Here is a 26,401-nt window from a genome sequence, read left to right as displayed (position 1 = left end):
TGAGGTAGAGGGTGGAGTGGGGGGGGTTGACTTTGTAGTTCCACACCAGCTCGGGCTAACAGTGAATGCTAAGCTGCTGTGGAAGCTTTGGGAAGGATGTTCCTCTTTTTTGTCTTTCAGAGTTATTGGATTATATAGTCGGAAGATTGGGTTGGTTTTCAATCCAACCACCAAAAGTCTATATCCTACAATACAGCACCAATGCAAGTGTAAAAGCATTTCATTTATAACAGGAAATGTGCCGATGACAGGTTGCAAAAAAGCATTCCACAATTTAAAAGTTAATAACTGCAAAACCAATGTTTTAATTATATTAACACTCCAATGAGTCATGATATACTTTAAAAGGTTGATTATGTTCAACAGTTCAAGGCAAAAAAGCAGAAAACAAAAGGTCTAAAAATCTAATAATATGCAGGCAAATTAATAGAATAAATTAAAAGGGTTTAATGTCATTCAGGATTACAGCACACAACAATGCTGTAGAATAATTTTTTTTGCATTTCAGGGTTCCCTGCCATAAAAAAAAACGTTGAGTTTGCAGCACTCTAGTTACCATCGACTATTAATACCTCTCATGGTTAGTGTTTTGGAAGATTCATGTTTGTCATGTTTCTCTCCGTGGGTGTTTTTCCTGTGATTCACGTTCTGGGCAGTTTATGGAAACATTTGGCTTGTAGACATGGATTGAGTTTCCTTCCCTCATGATTGCATTCCGCACAGTCTTTGCAGCAAAGTAAACATATGCACCAATAACAAATAAGACAAGAAAATGTGAGAGGCACATAGGGCATTTCTCAAACAACAAATTTGTTCTTGGTGGTTGAGCCGCTCTTGGTGGCTGTGTCTGCGTGGGACTGGTAGCCAATGGTCATCTTCGTGGGCAGCCCCAGGCGCTCCTTGTACACTCTCCTGTTACGGAAAATGGCAGAATATTAGAATGTAGAGATCATCACCACCTGTGGTTGAAATACTTTCAACTGACACCAAACGTCCGTCTCACCCTATGTGTGTTACAGCTTCCCGGTTGTCATAGTCTGCGGTCCACACGGCTATTTTGTCTCCTTTTGTGCGGATGTTGACCACGGCTCCGCAGACATGATCGCTGTAATCGTCAAAGGCCTCTCCGACTAAACACAGCAGCTGACGAAGGGACAGAGGGAAGAAAAGGGCTATTGAGATAACCTGATGAGTCACATAACTTTAAATATAACTGCAAATCCACCACATTCTCACAAAAGAGGAAGGCCACAGACATTGTTGGCTTTGTCACAGTGGGACTCCTGCACTCTTTCATTCAGGTCTACGCAAAACATTTTCAGAGTGAGATGTGATTTTTTACAATTCATGTTTGACCTTTCTAAGATCAGTGAGGGAGAAAGAGTATTTCACAATGACAATTTTCCGTTTATGAAAACTATCTCAGTTTGAGCCATAACATTTAAATACTATACTCGAAACACCGTATCCTTCAAGGGATGAGATGAATGGTTTGCATTAGTGTGGTGGTGTATTCGCAGCCCTTTTGCCTACAGTCTGTTAACATGTACAATTAAAATATTGTCATGTCAGATATTCCGAAAATCTCTAATATATTTTTTTATAAGCTCCAAAATGTCAGCAAATGAGACATCAAACTTAAACCTCCAAAGTACATGTGAATTTTTCTCAAAGAGGGTTTTTCTCATTTAAGATTATAATCCTACAGCTGTATATCCAAGTATGTATTTGATTCTATAAACACAGGCTGAGACGGCATGATTTAAGACAGAATTGTGATTGGCAGAGCTTGTGAATCAGCAGAGCCCTGATACCACTTCTCCACTCGACACTCATTAATGCCCAGACTCAAAGATGGCAGCAACCATGTCTGGGATATTCTCTGCAACGTAGCTTCTGGCCACTGGTGGCAGCACACCGCCTAGCATCAACCCGAGCACCTGCGATGTTTTTACCCAGCCAGGCTGCGAAGTCTTCGTATTATCCGCAAAGTATTTTCAATTTTTTTTCCCACAACACCTTTTATGATCTGTGAGGTAAACGTCAAAGTTGTGGCAGCTCCGAGATCAGGACTAAGCATCCCTCCACGACTCAATACAAGGGCCTAATAGGAGCTTATTTAAGACTGTCTGCAATCTTTATAGGTCTTGCTTCAGGCTCACCATATAGTAAAACATTTAGTGTGAACGTCATTAGAAAAATCTAAGTGAGCCCTTTCAGCCCTCAAGAGTCTCAGTATTGACAGTACAGTAAGGGCTGGCAAGCTCAGGAGAGCTCACTACACTGTGTGGACTGCAGATTTAGCAGTGAGCAAGTCAAATTTCAATTGCACTCATCTGACTGCTCTGTGACTCATCACCAGCTCAGCTCATAGTCAAGGGAATAGCAAATCTTCGTAGACATTAGTTGATGATTGTGCGCAAAAAGACGAGCGGACTAAAACAATCTCGTCTGTGGCTCAGATCAGTTTGGAAAGTTATAAAAGGAGGTAATAACCTGTATGAACATTGTTACAGATGTAATGATAGAGTGGTCGACGAATTACATCTGACAGCAGGTGAAAAAGGCTCAGAGGAAGGATTTATTTTATCACTTGTTTGAGTAACAGCACTGAAGACTTGACAAAGCACGACTGAACTTACTGTTTCCAGCCAGAAGCGGTCCAGGTCTGATCTCCTCATCTGCTTGTTGAGTGTCATCAGCCAGCGGCCGCCGCGCTTGTTCCTCTCATCTTCCCACATGGGTTCAATGCCATCCTGCAGTGATGGTTCAAACTGTCAATGTACATCCCACACCACTGCACCACAACTTCAACACAGCCTTAAAGAGTGAGGTAGGGACAGGATTCCCACATTGGCTGCAGGAAAAATATCTTTTGCAACCTTCAAACTATCACAGTGGAAAATCTTGAAAACCAATTGTAGATGTCTGCAGTTGGAATACTTAAAGAATAGCAAGAAATGTGCACTTGTCCATTGATGGCTCAATGTGTATCACATTTAACCTACTATACAAGCTTGGCCTTAACATCCTCAATCACATCACCATTTGTGTTTTTTTCTTGTCTTTGATCTTTAAGTTTCTGATTTTGTACTGCTTTCACTCGAAACACTAGGCTCGCACTCAGACTCTGCTTGTGCTCAAACTGTGCGCTCGTACTCAGATATTTTGTTGCTTGGAAAGATTTCTTCTTCTCACCCTCGTGCTGCTTCACTATACGAGTGAAACAGATTTTTCCTTTGCTCTTGAATTTTAACTCCTGCAGCTGTAGAGATAATGAATGAAATTGTCCCGCCCTTGTTGTGGGCGTGTCAGCTTTACTTTTTGAAAGTCCCATATGGGCGGATACTATAACTATAGAGCTCATGCATGCGCGCCCTCCACAGCTTTATTATTTCACCAGCTTCTCGTCTGTGTGCTTGAAGCAAAAAGATCATCTTCATGCAGCAGGAGTCCCGCAGATCCCTCAACATTGAGGGGCAAATGGAAGGATCTTAAGTAAGTGTTTCTATATAATATTACACTGTCAATGATAAAAAACTAAATCGACCTCGCCTTGTTTCTTTGTTTTCTTTGTATTCTACGGGAATAGTGCCAACTGCAGAAGTAACCAGATAGGCAATACACACACCCACAACAGGGTTACAGGGTTTTGTATTACAAATCCAAACGTGACATCAATCCTGCTCTCAAACCAAAAGACCACGCTCATGAATTAAGATAAAGAAAAAAAACATTGTAAAAAGTTGTGATTTCTATGATTTCATATGTGAAATTTGTTCAACTTTAATTTTACAGGTGCTGATAAACTAGCTCCCCCGCTATGAAAACCGGTTCACTCATTAATCAGGGATTTACATAAAAAGCTGGCTGATCAAAGAGCGCAGCCATATTTGATGACTGCCTTTTCCATTTATTATTATCACCTTCCTCAAATGCAGTATAATTAGTGGCTGCTCCTGCTTTTCCACTTACAAGAAACTTCCACCCACGCTTCTCATTTTCTATCAGCACTGTGGCTAAATGAGCTCTTTTAATTGCACGAGTTCTGAGACAGATTTAGTCAGACCAAAAAGACTAAACAAAACCTGCCCACTTCAGTCTTTGTTTGCCTACCCTCAAGTAATGATGCTGCCATTTGACTGGAATTCTTGGTGTCAACAATCATAATTTGAACCTGCTGTCATAAAGAAATCTTGAAATTAGGCATTATTGGTATGCCGGCGATAAAAATAATTTGAATATGTTTCAGTTCAGAAACCTAACTGTAGCATGATAGTTTATAGCTGCCTATCTAATGTCTCAAAAAATAAATGCATAAAGTAAAAGCAAGATATTTCATGTCCATTTAAATGTGAACCACCACCACTTTAGAAGAAATAGTTTTATAGTTATTAAAATGGTGTCACGGACACTGACACCAAAACACTGTAGTTCATTTAGATGAACACACAATACAGCAAGTGCAGACACTGGTGTATAATACAAGAAGCCCTTTTCTCAGCACCAGGGAGAATAGAGCTCAATAGCCTGGTTCCAGTAGTAAAAAATCCCATTCATTTTCTAAATGGTATTTTGATTTTTAGAAATAATATTTAACCATACATGGCAGACTGCGCACATTCAATGAGATTGTGAAACAATGTTTTATGCTCCTGTAGAAGCCACAATACTGTATATCAACTACATTGGAAGAAAAACCTGTCTTATTTGCAATGTCAAGGAGAATACAACACTATCGACAATGTGATGCATGGTTCCTTACTCTTAAAATAATTCAATTCAATTTTATTTGTAGAACGCCAAATTATAACAGACATTATCTCAGGACACTAAATTCAATAATAAAGTACAAAATCGTGCACCTTTTACCTTTATTTTCTAATCTTTTTTTGCAAAAGAATTTGCACAATTCAGCTGGTCGGCCTTAAAACTCTCTAAATAAAGATTTTCTGAAACTTCAATGGAGAAAACAAAAGGGAAATTTACTTCGGAAACCAGAGCTGTTCTAAACAGGGGTGGTCACGGTTACGCTTTAATACTGAGGAAGAAGGATTTTAAGATTTTCTCTGCACATTTAATACAAAAAAACAAATTTTAATAAATGGACACAAACTTACCTTAAAAAGTGAGTAATCGCAGCCTGACATGAGGTTGCTTGACACCTGGATGTGATTGTAGAGACTAGAAGTGACGAGAGCACAGCATTAGCGAAACAAGCTAATTCATCGCTAACGCATGTAATGGTTATTTAAAAACGCAACATCTGTTAAGGACATTTTACTGCTCCCTCCATAGTGGTGCAGAAAAACTAAAAGAAGACTCAGAGAAATGTGTAGCTCCTTACGCCCAGAAATCTTCAACCGTGTCAAATTTGGAGATGAGTCGCAGGTTGGCCTGCCACGTCTTGCTCTTGTCATTCTTGAAGAACCACAGAGACCAGCTGTTGGGCGAAAAACAGACAAGGTGGAAATTTGAATATACGTCTCAAGCCCCCAATTAAACACGAGGTAAACAGCACTAACCAAAAGCCATTGAGCTGTGGAGCAAGTGGGCAACGTGTGGATGCACCTGGATGCTGCTGACAACACCGCCCAACTGGTAAGTATGTCACACTGTCACTCGCATTGTCAAATTAATTGTGACACAGTGTCATATGTGCTCAACGCTAAATCCTCTCACAGCTCAGCAACTGCCTTAACCTCTCTAGGTTCGAGAAGAATAAATAATTGTGTGGCTGTTGACGCTACAATAAAACCATTAATGCAACTAGTCTGTCGGGGGCCACAGGTTCAACTGTATTTGCATACATACATAAATACATAAATATAAGTGGAGGCTTTGCCATTTGGTCACATCTGTGTATTCCTTGTTAAATTGTCCAGTACAATAATTCATTGTTTGACTATAGGTCATAATAGGAGGCGGTTTATATATTCCTCAGTCTTTTTGACTGGCAGGTTTAAAATGCACGATGGGATAACCTCCAGCACCCTAAGACCCTGTATCAAAACACAGGGATTGATAAAATGAATGAAAGCCAGACAGAAGGCTTGTCTCTGCTGTGCTCGGTCATGACTGTAAATAAAGATGGACAACACGTCTCCACTTCCTCACGCCATTTGCCATTTAGCTTGTTTGAAGCCGCAGTCTGTATGGTATGGATCAAGCGATGCAGCTGCTTCGTCAAGGTCTCACCGATAAATACACACCAGTCATGAGACAGTCTCAGCTGTTAAACATGACGTTTCACCCTGTTTTAATAAAGTCAAATAACAAATTAAAACAAGCTCACCGGAAATGTTTAACTCGATCATTCAGATTGATAAGAACAACCTAAAATGACGGGAAACCATCTTTGATAAAAATGCATTTGACGTACTTTGACTCTTCAGTTTTGTCCATGTCTCATGAACTGACATGGAGGAGGCAGGATTTATCACCTCCACTCCCACCAGCCACAAGATAAATAATTAATTAACCGTTTAAACAAAAGCTTATCTGTATTAATGAAAATCGTCAAAGCCATGTAGTGAATAACGCAACGTCCACACTGATGCAGATATTTTGCAAACCCAACTTTTTCCTGTGTTGGGCCCTCTCGTCCACATGCAAACTGCGTTTAAAGATAATATAACTGAGATTTTTTACAAATGCCTTCCAAGTGCAGATTTTCAAAGACTTTTCTATGTACCTGTGTGTAAATGTAAAATAGTGTTTGGGAAACGATGAGGTCACAGCTTACTTTAGGCATGCTCACTGTTGCTTTATATCAGCACTGTGTGCCACAAAGTTCTTGGATAAGGTGACAAAACAGATGTCAATTAACAATAAGCAAAGATGCAGGTAAATAAAACAGAATGAGATGCTTTCGTTTAAGTTAGAGAATGCTGTTTTTTTGACATAATGTAAAAGGTAGTAGTATGGATGTTCATGGCTGTTTCAAATCCTCTTACCTGTTCTGGAGGGGGTGTTTGATGTAGGCCTCTGGGCTCACAATCTCCAGTCCCGACTCCTCAGCTCCATCTTCCTCAGGCAGCGTCGGACTTGAGCTGGTTTCCTACAAGGCAGTGAGGCAGGTACAAAATCTCTGATGGTGATCTTACTGGTGAAAGGACCCTGTACCAGCTACCACCAGTAACTGTCCATTGCATAAGTGGACCCTTTTACATTACATCACATTTCATTTAGCTGACACTTTTATCCAAAGTGATTTACAATAAGTGCATTCCACCATGAGGGTACAAACCCAGAACAACAAGAATCAAGAAAGTACAATTTCTTCAAAATAGCAAAACTACAAAGTGCTATAAGTAAGTGCCATTTAATTAGATGGTGGTGGTGCCATAACTAAAAACAACATGTACCCAGTGTTCAGCTGATTAACCAACAGTGCCGATTGTGATCTCTGAAATCTGCTGAAGAATCTTACATATGTAACAAGAACAATAAGAATCTGTGAGTGCTCACTTCTGAACCCTGATGTGAACATCTGGCAGGCATTTCACTGCGATGTGAACCCGGTGTCTGGCGAGCGACCATTAACTCGTGAACACCACGACATTTCTATTCATTATACAGGGTTACACACCCACTATAAACACATTAGAACATTTCAGCTAAACTCAACATTCGGTATACATTTTTAACAGCAATCCTGATCAATGAGATGACAAATCGTGTGGACATTCACCCAACGCTGCTCCACTATGTACGTTTAGACACTAAAATAGGCAATGAAGTCAGCAGAGAGCAGCGTCAACTAATTTTGAAGGTCGAAAATGTAACTTCAAAAACACAACCATTTAGCATTTTTCATGTAATTCAACATGCCGAATTCATCATTAATCTATTACAGTTATTAATGTTTTGGAATCAACACACTTCCTTCGCGCATTTGACCAGATTACTCAATCGAGTACTGAAGTGAGTTGTTCTGTAATGGAGGTCTGTGTGGCCAAAGTTAACGGCACGTTGGTAACGTCAGCCTTAAAGTTGGGAGACACACGAGTGCTGCTCCTGGGTCGTGGCACGGAACACAAACTTTAAACCGGGCCAAAACAACGCGAGTGCTAACAGCGACAGCCACTTTCCGCGTGAGGGCAGATTCTTACAGATGTTCCTGAACTTTTGAAATGTTCTCGGCCCGTAATTAAAGCAAGAAGCCCCCCCGAAAAGAGTGTTTAGTTCTGTGGAGAGAGTGCTCACCGGTTCGGCGGTCGCCATCTTATAATTCTCTGAGTGGGAAAGTCTCCGCCGATTGGATGCGAGCCGCGCCACGTGACGCCGCCGCCTCGGACATGCGCAGCGCGACGCCGCTGGCTGCGCTGCTCGCCGCCGGCTCCACCCTCTCCCGCAGACGAAGGCATGGCGAGCACCGAGACCAGGAGGGAGTGTGAGACCGAGGGCTGCAGCCAGGACGCCAAGCTCCAGTGTCCCACATGTATCAAGCTCGGTATTCAAGGCTCCTATTTCTGTTCTCAGGTACGGCTGCCTCCCCGGCTCGCCCCGCTGCAATGCCGCTTGTTGCTGCGCTCAGGCCCCCCTGTCTCCTCACGAGGCTGCTAACGCTAAGTGTCATGCTAGGTAGACATGTGTACGTGCCCGGTAAAGCGCTCATAACGCATTCGCTGAACTTGAACGAATGCCTCCTGGCTGAGTTACCGCCACACCGATCGCTGAGGATGTAACGGTGCAGCCGGTAGTCGATATTATGTCCCTGCAACAGCAGGCCGAGGGAAAACGTTTAGCTAGCTAACGGTTCGCAGGTTCGCAGAAACTCCAGGTAGAATCTAAACTGTGCAGAGTGGAGTGTGAAATAATTAAATGCCGTGTAGGAACCGGGTACCAGTGTAATGTAACACAACACAAGTCGTGATACTTGAGTGTAAAGTGTTGCAGAGGTAATGTGGCGTGACAGATGACTTGGTGCCACGATGTGTGATCCTCATCCTGGTTCTCCTCAGGGGGGCAGAACTCCACTCACAGATCAGACAGTGTAGATATGAACTGATTATGGACCAGACCTCAAACTGGCCTTAGTAATGACTGGGAATGGAAGATGTTCTCCAATTAGCATACAGAAGATCGGCTGAGCAGAAGTTGATTGAACTGTATGAAAACTTTTAGTTTGGGCACATCTCAGCACTAGTCTCTCACTAAAATATTGAAGGGACTTGAAACACGTCTAGTGGGACCACAGAGAGTTGGTATAACATCGATGAAGTTAGTAGATTCTGCCTTGTGGCATTTTACAACTGTACAATGTAAAGATAGGGTGAAATAACATACAATGTAATACCATTGAACTGCTATGATGTGATTTAAAAACAACTTAAGGAAACAGAAAAACCTGTGCCCATGATGGTCTTCAGTTAATCTTAAAGATATTGAAGGAAGGAGATCCCTTCATTGAAATAAGACGATTGTTACGAAACTTTGGGGCAGCTACAGCGAGCGCACCATCACCCACTGCATTTATTTGTCTCCATTTTGAATAGACCTTATGTCGTGTTCCTTGAGTTCAACGTTTTATAAATAGTCAGGCCGGGGGACAGCGTACAGGCTCCCTTGGTGTCGTGGTATTTGACCCGGGAGGTCTTGCTGTCAGTGCAGTTTTGGCTGTGCAACCTGACTCTGCTCTCTGTCCCCCCCCACCTCCCACCTCCTCCTCGCTCTCTCTTAATTGTTCACTTATCGCACACACACACCATTGAAATAAAGAGCATGGCAGAGTGTCTGTGTGTCTATCCAAGTAGAATCGTAACCTTTTCTTAAATAGGTTGATCACCAGTACAAGTTCAGTGACCATGCTTGGGATTATTACATGTTAGTTACTAATTATAATAGTGCACCATTAAGCCCAGTTTGCTCTGTATCGATAATAGTTGGTCTGTCCATCCTCATTTAGATGTTTTTGTTTGTGTTTTCTCTTCCAGGAATGTTTCAAAGGGAGCTGGGTGTCACACAAGTTCCTGCACAAGAAAGCAAGTAGGTATCACGGGTCACTGACTGCCTTTACATTCATCACTTATACCCCGGTTATGATGACGGTTTTGAAGTAACCCATTTTTGGGTTAAAGCACGTAAACGTCATATTCCAATATCAGTATCCTGGATAAGCCTTTGTCCGGGTCTTGAGAAATACGATTTTACTAGCTTGGGTGCTCCATAAGCAACTGGGATACTGATGCATGTAAACGTCTCCAAGTACAACTGCCCAGTTTGTACAACACAATAGCCAATCAACAGTATCGGAACTGGTGCTTGGAGGTTTGTTTCCTCTGGTCTCATGAAGGATTTAACTGTGACACAAAGCCGGCAAAAGGATAAGTCAAAGTGGAGGCCTTAACCACCGTACTTGAGTCCAACTGCTGATAGCCAGTGCTGCTGTTACTGTGGTGATGTTAAACATCTAAGGCAGCTGCGCAAACAGCACACAGTTATGAGTAAGCAGGATACTGGTATTTATCATGAAATAGCGCAAGTTAACCAGATTTTTCAATGTCTAATGTAAACGCCATATCCCGAATATGATGAAAACCAGAAAAGTCCTTATAAAGGGTTACTAGCTCACATTTAACAGGTCACATACATACTTTGCATGTTATTTATGTCAATGACCAGTTTAAGAATTTAGAAGCAGCTGTACTCATACATGGTGTTTTATTTAGAACCTGTAACAAAAGTCCTGAGTAGATGATATTTCTGGGCAGAACTGACATTGTGGTGCCACATGCTTTAAAGGCCTTGTGTTACATTTTTTCAGAGGAGGACAAGAACCAGACTGAACCCAATAATTGTGTGGAGAAGGACATCAATATAGACCCATGGCCGGGCTACCGCTACACAGGCCTACTACACCCTCACTACCCTCTGGTTGGTTATATTTTGTCTGCAGTTTTTTCTTTTGAGTGTTGATAAATCCATTTTAACATTCTTGTCATATGTTATCAATATTTACCACTAACCACTGTAACAATGGGAGCAACTAAGAGGACAAGGTTTGGGAATAAAAAAGTTTTAAATGTCGATTGTTCCTTTGATACACATTTCTGCACTGTGTTAGGTGAAAGAATGTCAGCATACTCAATGGTCTCATGCTCTCTTATATACATCCATGCACTTACATTCAAATGTTTTGTATAAAAGAACTGGTGTTTGTGAATTCCATGATGTGACATTTCTATCGTCTTGGCCCCTGGTGTAGACTCCCATGAGGCTTGTACCTGGTGACATCCAGAGACCTGACTATGCTGATCATCCCAGAGGTAACTATGCTTCTTTCTCCCAGTATGTCCTGTGTTGACCGTATTGGCTAATTGTCCACCTTGGTAAGCTTGGTATGGGGTTGCAGCAACGGTATGAAAATGGAGTGAAATGTATGGTTAGGGGAGGCTACAACTAAATGGAGAAGGTCACCTGTGTTATGCATGCACATATATGTCCTCTCTCCTCTACTGCCTGTCAGACTCTGCAACTGGCACCATATCAACATGTGCACAGAAAAAGGGAAGGGAGACCGATAACCTCCTTTTGTCAAAAAAGAAACTTAAATCAGCAGTGGGATCACTTGATATCCCAAAAATGAAATGTATGAATAAGGGATGGGCATTCGATTAAATAGTCTTAAATTAATGATCGATTTTTGATTAATCATTAATATTTTTATATTCAAATTCACTATTTATAGGATTTATTAAACTGCAGTGAAAATAGAAAAAACACAGCGTGTTTCCTCATTGAGATCTTTATTACAAGATGAACAACTCTTGTGGCAGTTAAACGGGATTCCTTCACTGGTTACACTTGAAAATATGCGCTGCTGTACTCGTAAGCCCAGATGAGAGAGCAGCAGCTAGCCGCTGGAGCTAGCTTGATTTGACGGCGACTCGGATATTCCGACCTCCTGCCACATAACGAAATCCAGTTGATGAAAAGATAATGTCATCGACGAAATTCTTAATGATCAATAATCGATCGTCGATTAATTATGCCCATCCCTAGTATGAATTGTTGGATTTATTGTCTGATGAAGAAGGCAGCACTTTAAACAGGATCTGCCATCTTCCAGAACACCATTCTTCCTTGTTGTGTCCCTTGTAGTGTAATGAGTCCCGTTAATAAGTTTAATCCCTCTGAATGTGTGTGATCATTTAAACACAGACTAAATTATGCACTGTTGAAATAGTCTGTATCTGTGTCTGTGAAGACACAGTGACCCTGAATTCACCCCATTAGGAAACAAGTGCAAACTTTTCTAGTTGTGCTGATACAAGTGTGAGGGTGTGAAAGGTTCAGACAGGATCCGTCTATTTTAGGGCTGAAATGAATTCCAGAACCTTCTGGGTTTTTTTTAACAGCTAATAAATGCTAACATCTACTGTTGCCAAGTATAATGCGTTTAAGAAACGCTGATATTTTGTCCCGACTCGTCTCCAACGTCTGCACGTGATCTAACCTTCAATAGGTATGTGGTGTGGTTCTTCTACTGCTACCATGAGGCCAATTTACAGTTTTAGCTCAATTACTCATGAGACTAAAATAATAGTAAAATCACCTGGGCTTTATCAAGTATATTCAAATAGTGGTGTGTAGTGGACTGGATATTTGACATTTAAGCTGTGAGTTAAATATGAATTGTGCTCGGTGGTAACAATGGATTAAGCTTAAAATTCAGCACCAGCTCATTGGCCCCACATTTAAAGTGTTATCAAACTCAAGCAGGCGGATTTTCTAACCAAATCACAACACCAATTTTAATCCCTGAGCTACAAACTGAAATAGTTGTCCTTCTTACAGGTATAACTTAAAATAACTGCATGTTCCTAGTTAATATTACATTCAATTCAGGTGGTAACACTCTCCATGGGTCGGACAGCATGTAACGTTTACGCTTTCTCCGATTTTAACAGTGATGAATAAGCTCGGTTCCAGATAAACCCAAACGATACCCAACCCTAATAGCTATTACCAAAAGGTCATAATTAATCTTTTGAGATCTCTGAAGTATTGGATCACAACATCATACATCAGACAAAAGTGATGACACACAAGTGCACATTCGGAGCTCCAACATAGTGAGGTCCTGTTGTAGTGTGCTACAATAATCTACACACAATGTGCTCGTCCATGCATGCATTGTACATATTTTTTGCATGAACGCACAGGTGCGTGTTGTGCGGTTTGGAAAACTCCATAGCAACAGATTGGTTTGGGTAACCTTCAGCCCTGTGGGCAATGTTCAAGACAGAGAAGTGAATAAAGAACAAAACTTTTTATAAGTTTGATGCAGTGTTAATTTTGGCAGCTTTTTTTGATTTAGTCTTAGTCTTTTGACGAAAATGCATATTAGTTTTAGTCACATTTAGTCATTTTTATCCTTCTTAGTTTTAGTCGACGAAAACGAATTACATTTTAGTCTAGTTTTAGTCCCATTTAGTAGCCACATTAAATCCTTTTCTTCTCTTCTCAGGCCCAGGGACCCTGTGCTGTGTCTAAAACTGCATAATAGTCTAGCTTGCAGTACTTAGGTTGTCCATTAGATATCCCTACCAGCATAAGTCTATAGCAGGGGTCGGCAACCTTTACTTTCAAAAGAGTTATTTTACCCCCTCTTCCCCCAAATAAAATTTGTCTCGAGCCGCAAAACATATTTGATAACAAAGCTAATAAAGTTTAATATAAAGTTATACTATACTAAACTATGGTTTGTTGCATTTACAAAATTATAGAACAACAATAAAGAAAACTCTTGACATTTTATTGCTATTTGTACCTGTTACAACAAAGGAAAACACAGAACGCTTATGAAGAGAAGAAAATACACAGGCAAGTGTAGGCCTACTTTGAAATAAATTAAACACAGAACTTTGTAGGGTTATTTGAGTCCTCCCCATATTTGTGGGAAATGTATGAAATAAGAAGAAGCCTATTTTGAAATAAATAAAATCATATAGCTGCAGCCTAATAGCCTAGAAATATATATTTAGTTTTAAATGTGAAAACAAAAAGTGAGAGCAGGTCAGACTGGAGGCGGACACAGAAACTGAAGCTCGGTACAAACCAACTGCAGCTTCTGCTCTGATCAAGAAGCTGCTGCGCTGATCGCTGAGCAGTTGAGACCAGAGAAACTCTGTGTTATCACTGTTTCCATAGTTAAGAAGCAGCCGGTGAGTCAGTGACCGGCTCCTTCACGTGAACGAGCTCTGATCTTGTATCTCTGGGCGAGTGAGCGGGGCGGGGGGCGGAGCCTCGGGATCGGTGCGCTATCTGGGGCACTCACACACACACACACACACTCACTCACTCACTCACTCACTCACTCGCCCGCTCCTGATACTTAATGACGGCCTGATACGATGATGTTATAAATGATTGTGACTTAGTCAACCACCAACATTTTCGTCTCGTCTCGTCAACGAAAGTTAAAATAGATTTAGTCATAGTTTTTATTTTCAAAGATTCGTTTTCGTTACGTCTTCGTCTCGTCTTCGTCATGGAAAAAAGATCGTTAATGAATATTTTTCGTCATAGTTTTCGTCAACGAAATTAACACTGGTTTGGTGCAATTAACAGTGAAATTACTTACTAATTACTACGTTCTCAAATGACACTCATCAGTAGTATTTTTTCTGTCTAATGCCATATTGATCCTTTTTTTAATAGTTTCTTCTAAAATATGCAGATTAGTATTTGAATCATTGTGATTTTAGAGGCTGGAATCTGTTTTCAGCTGCAGAGTGCTATATATCTGTTCTCAGCAGGAACAGTGAAACCAATATAATTTCACTTGCATTAATTGGACTTAGTATTTTTTGTACATAAGTACATTATAAATTGATGCAATTATTCTGTTCCTGTGATATTTTGACTCAGAGGCATCTTCCTCCTGATGATGCTCGTTTCAAAGCAATAACTGGAATTCCCTCTTATACAGTCCCAAATGAATGATGATCTCTTTCCACCATTGGCCCTAAAGTACAATATATTTGTTGCAGGGAAAGTGATGCTGCCAACAGGTCTGCTGTCACACTTTCTCCCCATTTTGCTTCTTTTGTGTTATCAGACAGTCATAATTGTAACCTTCCTTATTTACCTCCATTTCTCTGGGAAAGTCATTCATTGTGCAACCATGGCAACCACCCCATCCTTGTCACCTGACTGCATAGATCCATACTCAGGTAGTCATGGCTACCATCCCCTTTCATTCCCTTGTGATGCCTATTCAGGGACTGAGGCACAGTTGTTACAGGCTAATGTTTCACACAGATCTGTCAGCTCGGTTTAATTTTATATTCTTACATTTTGAATATGCATTTTGATATTGATTCCACTATTGAACCTATAAGCATAAACCCAGAAGACACAGTAATGTGCACACTGTGGTTTTTCTCATATCCTGTGCCTTCTTTGAGCAGCTGTATCAGAGCGTAAGTAATACTAAATGATTGTTGCACTCACGCTATAGGCTCTTGGGGTCAACAGGAGGCTGTATTTGAATTGTACACAAACCTGTCTAAAGTCTGTGTTGCTAGGCAACTGTTCAAGTTCATCCAGCAGTCATCTTGTTGAGTTAATAAATTATAGATCAGTGAATTGTTGATGACTCCTGTGCTTTCCCCAACACACATTTAAATACTCCATTAAAATGTTTACCGTCTAGAAAAGAAAGAATGGAATATGTTGTGATGCCGTTTATTCTGCACCTGAATTGCTGGTAGTCTAATTTATTGTGGGGCTGAAAGCACTGGCAGCTGTGCTTCTGTCTTCTGTACAACAGAAAAGGACCTGCTCTGCTCCTCTGAGTCCACAGTGTGAGTGTCATTAGAGTCTGCCTCTGTTCAGGAGCTGATACTGTAGTGTGTTCTCTGTAGGAGCAGCTAGTTATCCATAGCACCGCAGCTCTGCACAACCCTTTTATGTTTTTTGGGATTTGGGAATTTAAGTACATAGTATAAAGACTATGCAGTGTATATTCATAATTTATAAAATTATTTTAATAGATAAAATTCTAATAACTGACATGAGAAACTGGAGAAAAAAGTTAGAATAATCCATTTTAAATGCACTATAAATGTGTGTGTATATATATGTATATATAAACTTAACATTGTTTATATGGAGAGATATACTTTAAAGTAATATTCCCACCAAGTTTGGTGAACATTTTTTGATGTTTTTTCTACACATTTATGCGCACATACACACAGACATGGGCGAGAACAATGCCAGTGTGCAAAGCTATGCTAGCACACATGCTACAAAGAAACATGAAATTAATGCAGTGTAGTTATTTGCAATTTGTTGCTATTGCTACATAGCCAGCATTAGCAATTACAGCTGTTTATTTACCTCACTCACCACTTCTTACCAAGAGCTGTCTCCAGAGGTGGAAAGTAGCACTAATGTTTTTGATTAGCTTCTACCGAAGATAGCATGCTAACCAGTTAGCCCCTGCTAAGATGGCCCAGAATTGTCAGCACCATCCAATCCTGATGTGATGTTATGTTATAAGTCCTGATTTAAGATGGATGTACAAATTGGAATTCATAACTATTCACCCTCCCGCTCTTGGTGTAAATGTTATGCCTGAGAGAAATCAACCTAACCCAGCACTGACAGTAAAGGTAGATCCATATTTCTGCGGAGAAGCTACGCTGTAGGTACACATATAGTTGTGCGTAGGTTTGCATGAACCGGGCTGCAATTACACAGCCGAAACACTAGTTATTTCACAACAAAAACAATTAAAGTAAGAATCATGATAATGATAGAATACCTTATGCCTTCTCCTAACCAGAAGACTAATTCGGCTGCTTCCTTTTTTTTCATACAGTTGCAATCAGAAATATTCAACCCCCTCACCTCAATAGACATTACAGTGATGTGGATGACAGATAATGACAATAAATGACTAAAAAACCTCATCAAACAACAAATCTTTTTCGCAACCAAGCTTTGGTGGACTTGGAGGTTTTGCTTTGGATCATTGTCTTGCTGGAAAGTCCAATGATCACCAAGGTTTAATTTGTCAACAGAAGGCATCACATTCCTCTTTAAAATGGGCTGGTATTTCTGTGAATCCATGATGCCATGTACACAATAAAGATTGCTAGTTCCTGCCGCAGAAAAACTGCCCAACATCATCTTTGACCAACCTCCATGCTGGACTGTGGGGATGGTATTCTTCTAGTCCTAAGCCTGGCCTTTCACACGCCAGACATACCGCTGGTCCATATGTCCAAACAGTTCCAGTTTGGTTTCATCAGTCCATAGAACTGTCACCCAAAACTAAGTAGTCTTATCCAAATTCCTCCTGGCATATTCTAGTCGACTTTTGATGTTCCTTGTGGTCAAGAGCTGAGTGTGTCTTGAAGCCGGCCATGAAGTCCTTTTTTATTCAGTGCACGTCTTATAGTTGCCACTGTCGCACTTGTACCAGCCTTCATCAGGTCATCCTGTAGGTGTCTTGCAGTCACACAGGGGTTTATCTGAGTTGTTCTGACTAAGTTGCTGAGGGTCCTTGATGAAATGTTGGGCTTTCTTCCACGGCCAGGCAGGTTTGAAGCTGCTCCATCAGTTTTAAACTTCCATATAATGTTCCCAATTGTGTCTCTTGGAATATAATTTTTTGGTGAAATCTTCTTCTACCCAAGGCCTTTCAGGTGTGATGAAATAATCCTCTCTCTCAGCTTTTGTGGAAGCTCCTTTGTCTTTCCCATGATTGCAACTCACTTTGAATACCTTCATGGGTGGGGTTTATATATGCATCACAGCTGAAGCAAATGAAGGATCAGTATAGAGTTCCCAAAGGCTTAATAATGTTTCAACTCAACTTTAGGACAAAAAAACTGTCAGACAGCTTTAAAAACAACAATATTATAAAGGGGTTGAATAATTGTGACATGGCTATCTTAACAAAATATACTGCTACACACAAATACTACATCATGCATTTTCCGTGTTGATTTTCTGTATCACTCTACTCATAAAGAAGACATCCGAAGCAGAATCATGTTCAAAGAGCAAGATACTGTCAACTTTAATTGATAAATCCTTAAAATCTTTGGGGGGTTGAATATTTCTGATTGCAACTGTATAAGAACTGATCAGGACACTGTAAATCCAGCTGTTATGGTCAAGTGGAGGCTGGCCCTGAAATTTGATAGACAGATGACTGCTGCTTTTCCAGGTCCTATCTAAGTGAGCTGACCATGCCTGTTGTTTCTCCTTGTTGCCATCCAACAGGTATGTCTGAGTGTGAGCAGACCCTTAAGGGGACATCACAGATCAAGGTCCTTTGTCCTGAGGACATTGAAGGCATGAGAGTTGTGTGCAAGGTAACTAATTGGCATGTCGTCACTGATGCCATAGTTTATGTTCATAATTTTCCATTGATCATGCATTGTTTTTTACACATGTTGTTTGCAGCTGGCAAGAGAGGTCCTGGACATCGCAGCCGTGATGGTGAAACCAGGTGTCACAACAGAAGAAATCGACCATGCTGTGCATCTGGTACGCATGCTCACACAGTTCAAGACGTAGTTATCAAATGTAACTCGTAAAATATCATGGATCGTGCGAGGCACGAAGACGGAACTGCGACATGTCTCCCTGCCCAATCCTACTGCCAAAATATTACTCTAGAAAATTTGATAAAATAAAACACTCCTCGTCAGAGTAGGTAGAAGATGCTACATTTGTAAGGCAGGTTTATTTCGTTTAGGGATGAGACTACATTGACTCACTGTCGCCTCATGAGGTACAAAGTGGTATTACAAGCCAGGGCTAGCTGTTTAGGATGACAACTAATGGCATGCCCCTCAGCTGTACTTTGTGTCTTATGAGGCAAGTACTATCATGCTAACATACTTAAGTAGGAATACAGTCATATAAACATAATCTGCTGTATATTAGCGTGTTAGCATTGTCTTTGTGATCATTTTCTGATGTAATTAGCTCAAATCACTGCAGCCTCACAGATCTGTTAGCAAGTACACTTTTGTTTGAATCTTTAATAATTGTAATTGTAGAACTGACTCTGCTGATGAATAATGCAAGACTATATAAACAGACCCCCAGCTGTGTAACAGCAATTTAAACTTCAGTAAAATGTATACTGTATGCTGACACGAATACTGACGCACTGTCATGTCGTATATAAAACACACTGTACATTCCTGTTACTATGTGCAGATACAGAGCCCACACTGCCACTGATCTTTATTATGTGTTGTCCATTCTTGGTTTTGTAACATGATGCTTTTCTTCTTCCTATAACCAACATGACTAATCTGTTCAGGCCTGTACAGCGAGGAACTGCTACCCATCCCCTCTCAACTACTACAACTTTCCCAAATCCTGTTGCACGTCTGTCAATGAAGTCATCTGTCACGGCATCCCCGACAGAAGACAGCTACAAGACGGGGATATCCTCAATGGTATGATCATTGTTTAAGTTTAATAACACGGCTTTCAGACATGCACTAAACTCCGGATCACCTCATGAATTAACGACTGACTAATCAAATCAACTACACAGTGAGATCAGAGTTGGTTCTCGCGAAGCAGCCGGTCAGTGACTTTCTTGAAGAACAGGAGGGTCATTTACTCCATGTTTTAAGCCTAATTGTCCGCAGATATCATCTGACGAGGTGCAATCAGTGATTTAGAGGAGATTTCATAGCCTTAAAATATAGCAATATTTGTTTTCGGCCATATGGCCCAGCCCTCTGCTTAATTAGGGTGTTTGTCTTACTGCTTTGGGTTTGCTGCTAACATAGAACCCATACAGGGATCTATGAAGAAGATTTTACTCATTTAAAAAAAACATTGGTCATTATGTGGTGATCAGTGTTGATATTGTGGCGTCATTTCAAATCAACGTTTAAACTGTAGTGTGTGTGTGTGTGTGTGTGTGTGTGTGTGTGTGTGTGTGTGTGTGTGTGTGTGTGTGTGTGTGTGTGTGTGTGTGTGTGTGTGTGTGTGTGTGTGTGTGTGTGTGTGTGTGTGAGTGAGCACCAGAGGGAAGAAAACGAGCAGGGAAATGTTTACTTGAAGATAATTGGGGGGTGGAGGAGAGTGGGGGGTATATATATATAAAATTAACCTAATAAATGCAAGTTAGTTGGTTCATTTATACATCTGAGGCATCAAGACGTCGACGTATGTGGAGACGTAATGATGTGGCTCATCTTAAAGTAAACTGGTTCTTAAAAGCTTTGCAGGTTGAAACTGTTCTGACCCATCACTTTGGTTGAAAGGGGGCAAAATATATTCTAGAGCTTTTGGTGGAAAAGGCTAGTGTATGTAAGTAATTTTATGCCTCCTGTAAGTTATATAATGCCTCCTGCAGGTTGTGCCACCTCTCAACTGACACTCTGCAGATTTAGTTGTTGTGAACGTGTCTGACTAGAGAATTTCCTGCTGCGTTCCTCATATGTGAAGTCTGGACAAAGTCTTAACCACATTGTGAATAACCCAAATAGTCTCACTGTTGTCATCTTCATTCAACCAAGTCCGATGAAGAGTTAAGCTAAGTTTGTGGGGAAATGTTTAATTGAAGAGAACTGAGGGGTGGAGGAGAGTGGGGGGGCTTCTGGAAGATGACAAATGGTTTTAGCAGCATGCTGAAATGGTGCCAGCAGGAGTTTGACAATTTTTAGCCTCTTTATGAATTTTTCTGCTATGAAGATGTCTTCAGTCCGCCACTCCCCTCAGTGCAACTGATGGAGCAACTCGTCTCTCACTGCATGGACCGACAAGACAAATAGTTCCATTAACCTTTTCCAGCTTTTCTCTTAAGATCGTCCAATCTCTTTTTTTCATCTTAAACGAGACGGGTTGACCGATCTGAGAGTTCCAAGTTCATCAGAAGTTTTAAAAGCTGGGTCATTTTGTTGGGCCTTGCAAATGGGTTGATATATTATAAACGTCCATGTTTACCTTCCATTATTAACTGTTTCAGATAGATTACTCATAACAGCCCTTTCTCTGTGTTGAACATAATAGAATCTAGTCTGTCATGTGACACAGTGGCTTTGGCATTTTCATTGTTTCTCTCTGACACAGTGGACATCACCGTCTACCACAACGGTTTCCATGGTGACCTGAATGAAACCTTCTATGTCGGAGAGGTGGATGAAGGAGCAAAGACGCTGGTTCAGACCACATATGAATGCCTTATGCAAGCCATCAACTCTGGTAGGAACCTCACTGTTATTTTCATTCACTCACCATCTTTGGATATTGCAGTAACTTCATTTTTACTTTTCACTGCAATGGCACATTTAAACCATGTCAATTTTTTTTAATTTGACTGTAGAAATTTAACATTAAGGCTTTAGCAATAAAAAATTTGCACACAGATGTTTTGGAATAAATAAGTGAAGTATAGCTATACATATTTTATTTTTAAAGATATATCTTTGTCAGTATGTTCTGTGTGAGCCAAAATCTTACCAAAAAAAGCAGTACAGAAATGTGAAACATACCTATTGAGGTAATTTAGTGTTGCCATTACAGTACACCAGAGAGAACTAACAATTGTATAGGGAGTGTAAAATGTATTTATTTAACTCTAAAATACTGGTTGTTGACCTTTTTAGATTCTAGTATTGTTTTGGTCCTTAACCATAGTTAAATTGTCAAAGGCCTGTCACCCTGATGCTCTTCGTCTTTGCCTCCTTTTCCACAGTGAAGCCTGGTATTCGTTACAGAGAGCTGGGTAACATCATCCAGAAGCACGCTCAGGCCAGCAGCTTCTCTGTGGTGCGGAGCTACTGCGGCCACGGCATCCACAGACTGTTCCACACTGCTCCCAATGTGCCACACTATGCCAGTGGGTAGTCATGTCCTTAACTCTGAAAGTTGCTATTCAATTTCCGAATGTTCCATCACAGCACAGCATGATCTCCGTATTTACTTGTTTCCCAGAAAACAAAGCAGTTGGAGTTATGAAGCCGGGCCATGTGTTTACCATTGAGCCCATGATATGTGAAGGTGAGTGGAACTGCCTATGTTTGAATTGTGTGAACAATATTAAGGCTAATATTATTTCTAATCATAAATTGAATAATATATAATAATTATATGATAATGATGATGAACATGATAGATGTATATTTGATATGCAGTTTTAGCAGTCATAAAACAGATGTTTCTCAGGTTGGAGAGGATCACTTAATTATTTCTTTGTACCACTTAAAATATAAATAACTTAATTAGTACATATGTGGTTTTCACAGGAATGTCATCATATTTATTTTTAATAATTGATAATTTTTCTATTCAAACTGCAAGAATGAGGACTTTGGCTGTTGACTGTATCTCAGGAATAAACCATGTGTCTTGCAGCTGGTCATTAAGCCCAGTATACCTCGTGGGTGATCAATGAGTCGATGCCAGACTTTGAGTGTTTGTTTTCACAGCTCTCTTTAATTGATGGCGTGTGTGTGTGTGATATTTCAGGTGGCTGGCAAGATGAGACATGGCCAGACGGCTGGACAGCGGTGACCAGAGACGGCAAGCGCTCTGCTCAGTTCGAACACACCCTGCTGGTGACGGAGACCGGCTGCGAGATCCTCACCCGCCGCATGGAGGAGGATGGCCGCGCTCATTTCCTGAGCCAAGTGTAGGCCGAACCAGAACACACCTAGGGACTGGACTTTGTGGACACAGACACACCCAGCACATCTGGGTCTCACACACAGACACTCACACATCTCAAACAAGAGGCACCACTCCTGGAGCCCAGTGTAACTGTGGCTCTCATTGTTCTGTGCATTAAATATGGGTTCCTCAAACTAAATGGAAGTACTTGAATGTGTCTTATATCAAATGTGGATTGCTTATTAGTGAAAACTGTCTCTTTAGAAGGAAATAGGAGTATTCATGAGATTATGCTTTGCCTCTTTTCTGTCATCCTCTGCAAACTTGATCAGACTCTCAATGAATTTACCAGAGAGATTGAGAAAAAACAGCAGCGGTAGAGTCCCAGGAAACAGGGTCAGCAAGTCATACAAGCTCAATAAGTCAAAACTTATTTTAGAGTCGCAACAAAAAACCAGAGGCTGAAAACCCTACTTAACATTTATAGCCAGCACAGCATACATAATTGATAACACACTGTGGTGGAGTTGTAAGCAGATGTAAGTATTTATGAATGTGTTCATCAACAACTACAACTCCTCCCTCTCGTGATTGTTGACAAATACTGTACATTAATAAACTGTCGTTTAATAAGGTCAAGTGTTTCCACAATTAAGATGTAAGTCAACAACTTGCAACAAGTTTGAATATTTAAAGAAAGGCTTGCAAGTTTTCAAATAGGCCGTCTTAACAGAACAATGCTGGAAAGTTTGACATTTTAGGGAATAGACTTTTTGCCTTCATGCTGCAGAATGATACTCTAATCTGTTTGTTAAATATGAAACTAGAGCCAGGAGATGGTTAGCCTAGCCTAGCATAAAGACAGGAAATGGGGGAAGCTGCTGGCTGCGCTGTCCAAAACTTTAAAAAAAAGTGGAAAAGATACTGCAATCTGTGGTCTTATTGGAGCTTATGTGCACCTAACCTCTCGAAACAATGAGTCTTTTAAAAAAGCACCTCTACAACTCACTAATATAAAATTTAATACTGTATCTGCATTATTGTGTCACATGCAGAAATGACAATTTGTGGTTGTATTACAGTAAATTGATGTATTTATGAACTCTGGTCTAGGGGATGCTAGCGGTTTTCTCCACTCCGTCTTATTCGAAGTTAGGCTGAACAAAGTTTGCTGTCTCTTTGGTCAATATTTAAGGAACTGATGTGAGTGCGATCAAACTGATGCAGATTTTACAGAATAGGAATAAAACAAAGTTGAGCTCAGACTTTGAAGTGTTGAACTTGTTTCTCTGCTTTGTTGTCTGTTGTTGTTTCTGAACAGCCCTGGTGTAGCAAATCGAGCCTTAATGTGTAAATCTAGGAATGAGAATTTGTCAGATGTGTCTCGGCACATTTACTGATGTTTCCCCTTATATCTCGAAAGTCACCATTTACCTTGATGTGGGGATTTTTTTTTCCTGGTGTGAACAGAATTCATTATTTCTACATTTTCAGAGGACTTATGTGATCACAGCCTCTGTTATCTTTGTATTTCTTCTGAAGGAGTAATAAATGACTCTTCTGTAGCTCTGTATGGGCGAGTTTGTCCTTGATTAGATTAGTGATCTAAAATCCCCAAAGTGGTTTATTCTACTTGAAATAACCCTCTGGATGCCTGTCAGACTTAATGCGGGTTTACCTCTGTGGAGGACAATGTTGGACCTTAACTCCTATGGTACACTATTAGCATGACTGTACAGGTAAAGATTTCAGTCACTAGAGTTAGACTGGATGTTTTTTATGCACCATAACTATAGCTCCACAAACCAGACTTCATTGAAAACTTGGCAAACTATTTATTTGCAGTGACAAAAAAATAATGTCATGCAGTAGAAACAAGTTGTTTTGAAACAAAGTGATTTCCCAGTTTCAGTGCACAATGAAACTGAATTCAGAACAAGCACATTAACAAACGCTTCATGGTTGTCGTTTCAGCACATCTGCAGCTCGCTTATCAACATGTTACATCTCACTTTTTAAATCGGACCGTTGCTTTTTATACAGTGATTTTTGGTGCCACAATAGTCGTTTTGCCTCGTATGACTAAGGGTTTCACTGTCAGATTCTAAATGTTCGTTAATCTCTGTTAATAACAGATTTACAGAATCAATATAAAGACAAAATGGATCAGAAATAGCAGATCCCCATCATATGTCATTGTTCAAAAAATATTCCTGGTCGCTCTGCATTTTATAGGACTACAGACGAGACCTAAAGCTTATATCGATAGAAAAACAGTTGAGTGATATGGTAGGAATGACGTCATCATGATGACACTGTTGGGTCAGATAATCTCATAACACATTAATTATTGCACCCTTTAACATTAGAGACTGGAAACAGTTCATTAGATTAACCAATCTTGCATTGTCATATGTCTCCAGACAGGAATGAAACCAGAGACATTGTATTTATAATGAATGTCATTACAAGTACGCCTAAATGTTATTTTCTACTGTATATTTACATTAATGCAGAATATTCCATTTTCAAAAGCCATGTTTAGTCTACAAGTCAATCTCGAGTACTGAAATATGCAGAAATTGCACGTTGTTAATAATAGTTATATGACAATCATACGGAGAATCATAATATGTATTTTTAAATTAATTATTTAAGTAAAACCAAGAATTTTAAGATTAAGAGACGTAACGATCTATCGAGGTATGAACAGGAATAATTAAAAAGAAAAACCAAGATAAAAGTCAGGTTAAGAGGCAAAGACACAGAACAGTACACATGTGACAAGTGTGAGACCAAAGGTTAAAACCAAACAGATGTGTTTTGATCTGAGATTTGAACTGTCCAATGCATTCCAGCTGGTGGATGCGAGGCGGCAGAGAGTTCCAGTGTCGTGGAGGCGGGCAGGTGAGTTTAAATGTGAGTCGGAGAGAAGAGAAGCTGAGGAATAGAACAGGACGGGTTGTAGGGATGGAGAGAGTCCAACAGATATGGTGGGGAATTTAGTAGTGTACTATCTGTTGGACTGGAAGCAAGTGAAGCTGGATGAGGAGTGGGGTGAGGATCCACACTGCAGAGGTTTGGAGTCGTAAGAGAGAACAGCGTAGCAGTAGTCAATATATTCCCATATTATTGTTTGTATAATCAAGAGAAGAACAGCTTTGTTGTGATTACCATTGTCTCTTATTATTTTCAAATGATAAAATCTGATTAGATGAATCTTCAGCATATTACTGAAAGTTTCCTGCCATGTTTGTGGTGAAAAAAAGGCCTTTTGAGGCATAAACGGCCCACAATCCTTGGAGCCATCCTTTTCGCTGTATTGTGTTCTCATCAAGCACAAAAAATAGAAGAGGGAAAAGTTCAGTTTTGTGTTTCGGCTGTAGAGCAGGAACGGAGCTGCTAGGGAAACATTTTTTACCTAATTAGGATTGGCATAGCGGAGTACAAGACATTGTAGAATCCTCTCAAGTCGGTTACACTTTGAGTCAACGTTATTGAAGTGGAAGTGCTTTCCGAGAGACTGGAGACACTTAGATTTACAGGGAGAAGTTTGCGTACCCGTCACATGACTGTGTGCTCCAATCCTAGAGGGACAATAATCAAAGGATGTTCTTGCAAGTATTTAAAAAGGCTGGATTTCATCTGCAGTAAAACGACTTCGTCATCAGGCCTCCGTGTCGGTGCTGCTCGGACTCAGCTATCCTGTATCGATTAACAACCTGCCAACAGCGACGTCGGTTTGACTGTGGTTGCATTTGTTATTTATTTAGTCTAGATCAAAGGATGT

General features: G+C 40.4%; 2 protein-coding genes across 2 annotated transcripts; one reads left to right on the top strand and one right to left on the bottom strand.

Moving 5' to 3' along the window:
* Positions 1 to 285: 285 nt before the first annotated feature.
* On the bottom strand, positions 286 to 8,369 carry eif4eb (eukaryotic translation initiation factor 4eb). The gene is given in 8 exon segments (XM_053434036.1): positions 286 to 912; positions 1,004 to 1,143; positions 2,643 to 2,756; positions 5,121 to 5,184; positions 5,348 to 5,443; positions 6,957 to 7,060; positions 8,209 to 8,238; positions 8,241 to 8,369. Coding segments are annotated over 8 exon segments (792 nt in total). The 3' UTR covers positions 286 to 797.
* On the top strand, positions 8,350 to 24,176 carry metap1 (methionyl aminopeptidase 1). Its single transcript, XM_053434034.1, has 11 exons — positions 8,350 to 8,484; positions 9,939 to 9,990; positions 10,769 to 10,878; positions 11,210 to 11,270; positions 18,250 to 18,341; positions 18,433 to 18,516; positions 19,304 to 19,442; positions 21,073 to 21,204; positions 21,698 to 21,841; positions 21,937 to 22,002; positions 22,471 to 24,176. The coding sequence occupies exons 1-11, from the start codon at positions 8,368 to 8,370 to the stop codon at positions 22,635 to 22,637; spliced, it is 1,164 nt and encodes a 387-aa protein (XP_053290009.1). The 5' UTR covers positions 8,350 to 8,367; the 3' UTR covers positions 22,638 to 24,176.
* Positions 24,177 to 26,401: the final 2,225 nt, after the last annotated feature.

The sequence above is a fragment of the Pleuronectes platessa genome, chromosome 11, assembly GCF_947347685.1.
Source record: "Pleuronectes platessa chromosome 11, fPlePla1.1, whole genome shotgun sequence".
NCBI classification, from domain to species: domain Eukaryota; kingdom Metazoa; phylum Chordata; class Actinopteri; order Pleuronectiformes; family Pleuronectidae; genus Pleuronectes; species Pleuronectes platessa.
The sequence above is the reverse complement of the archived record's forward strand: the minus strand, read 5'-3'. Positions and strand labels throughout refer to the sequence as shown.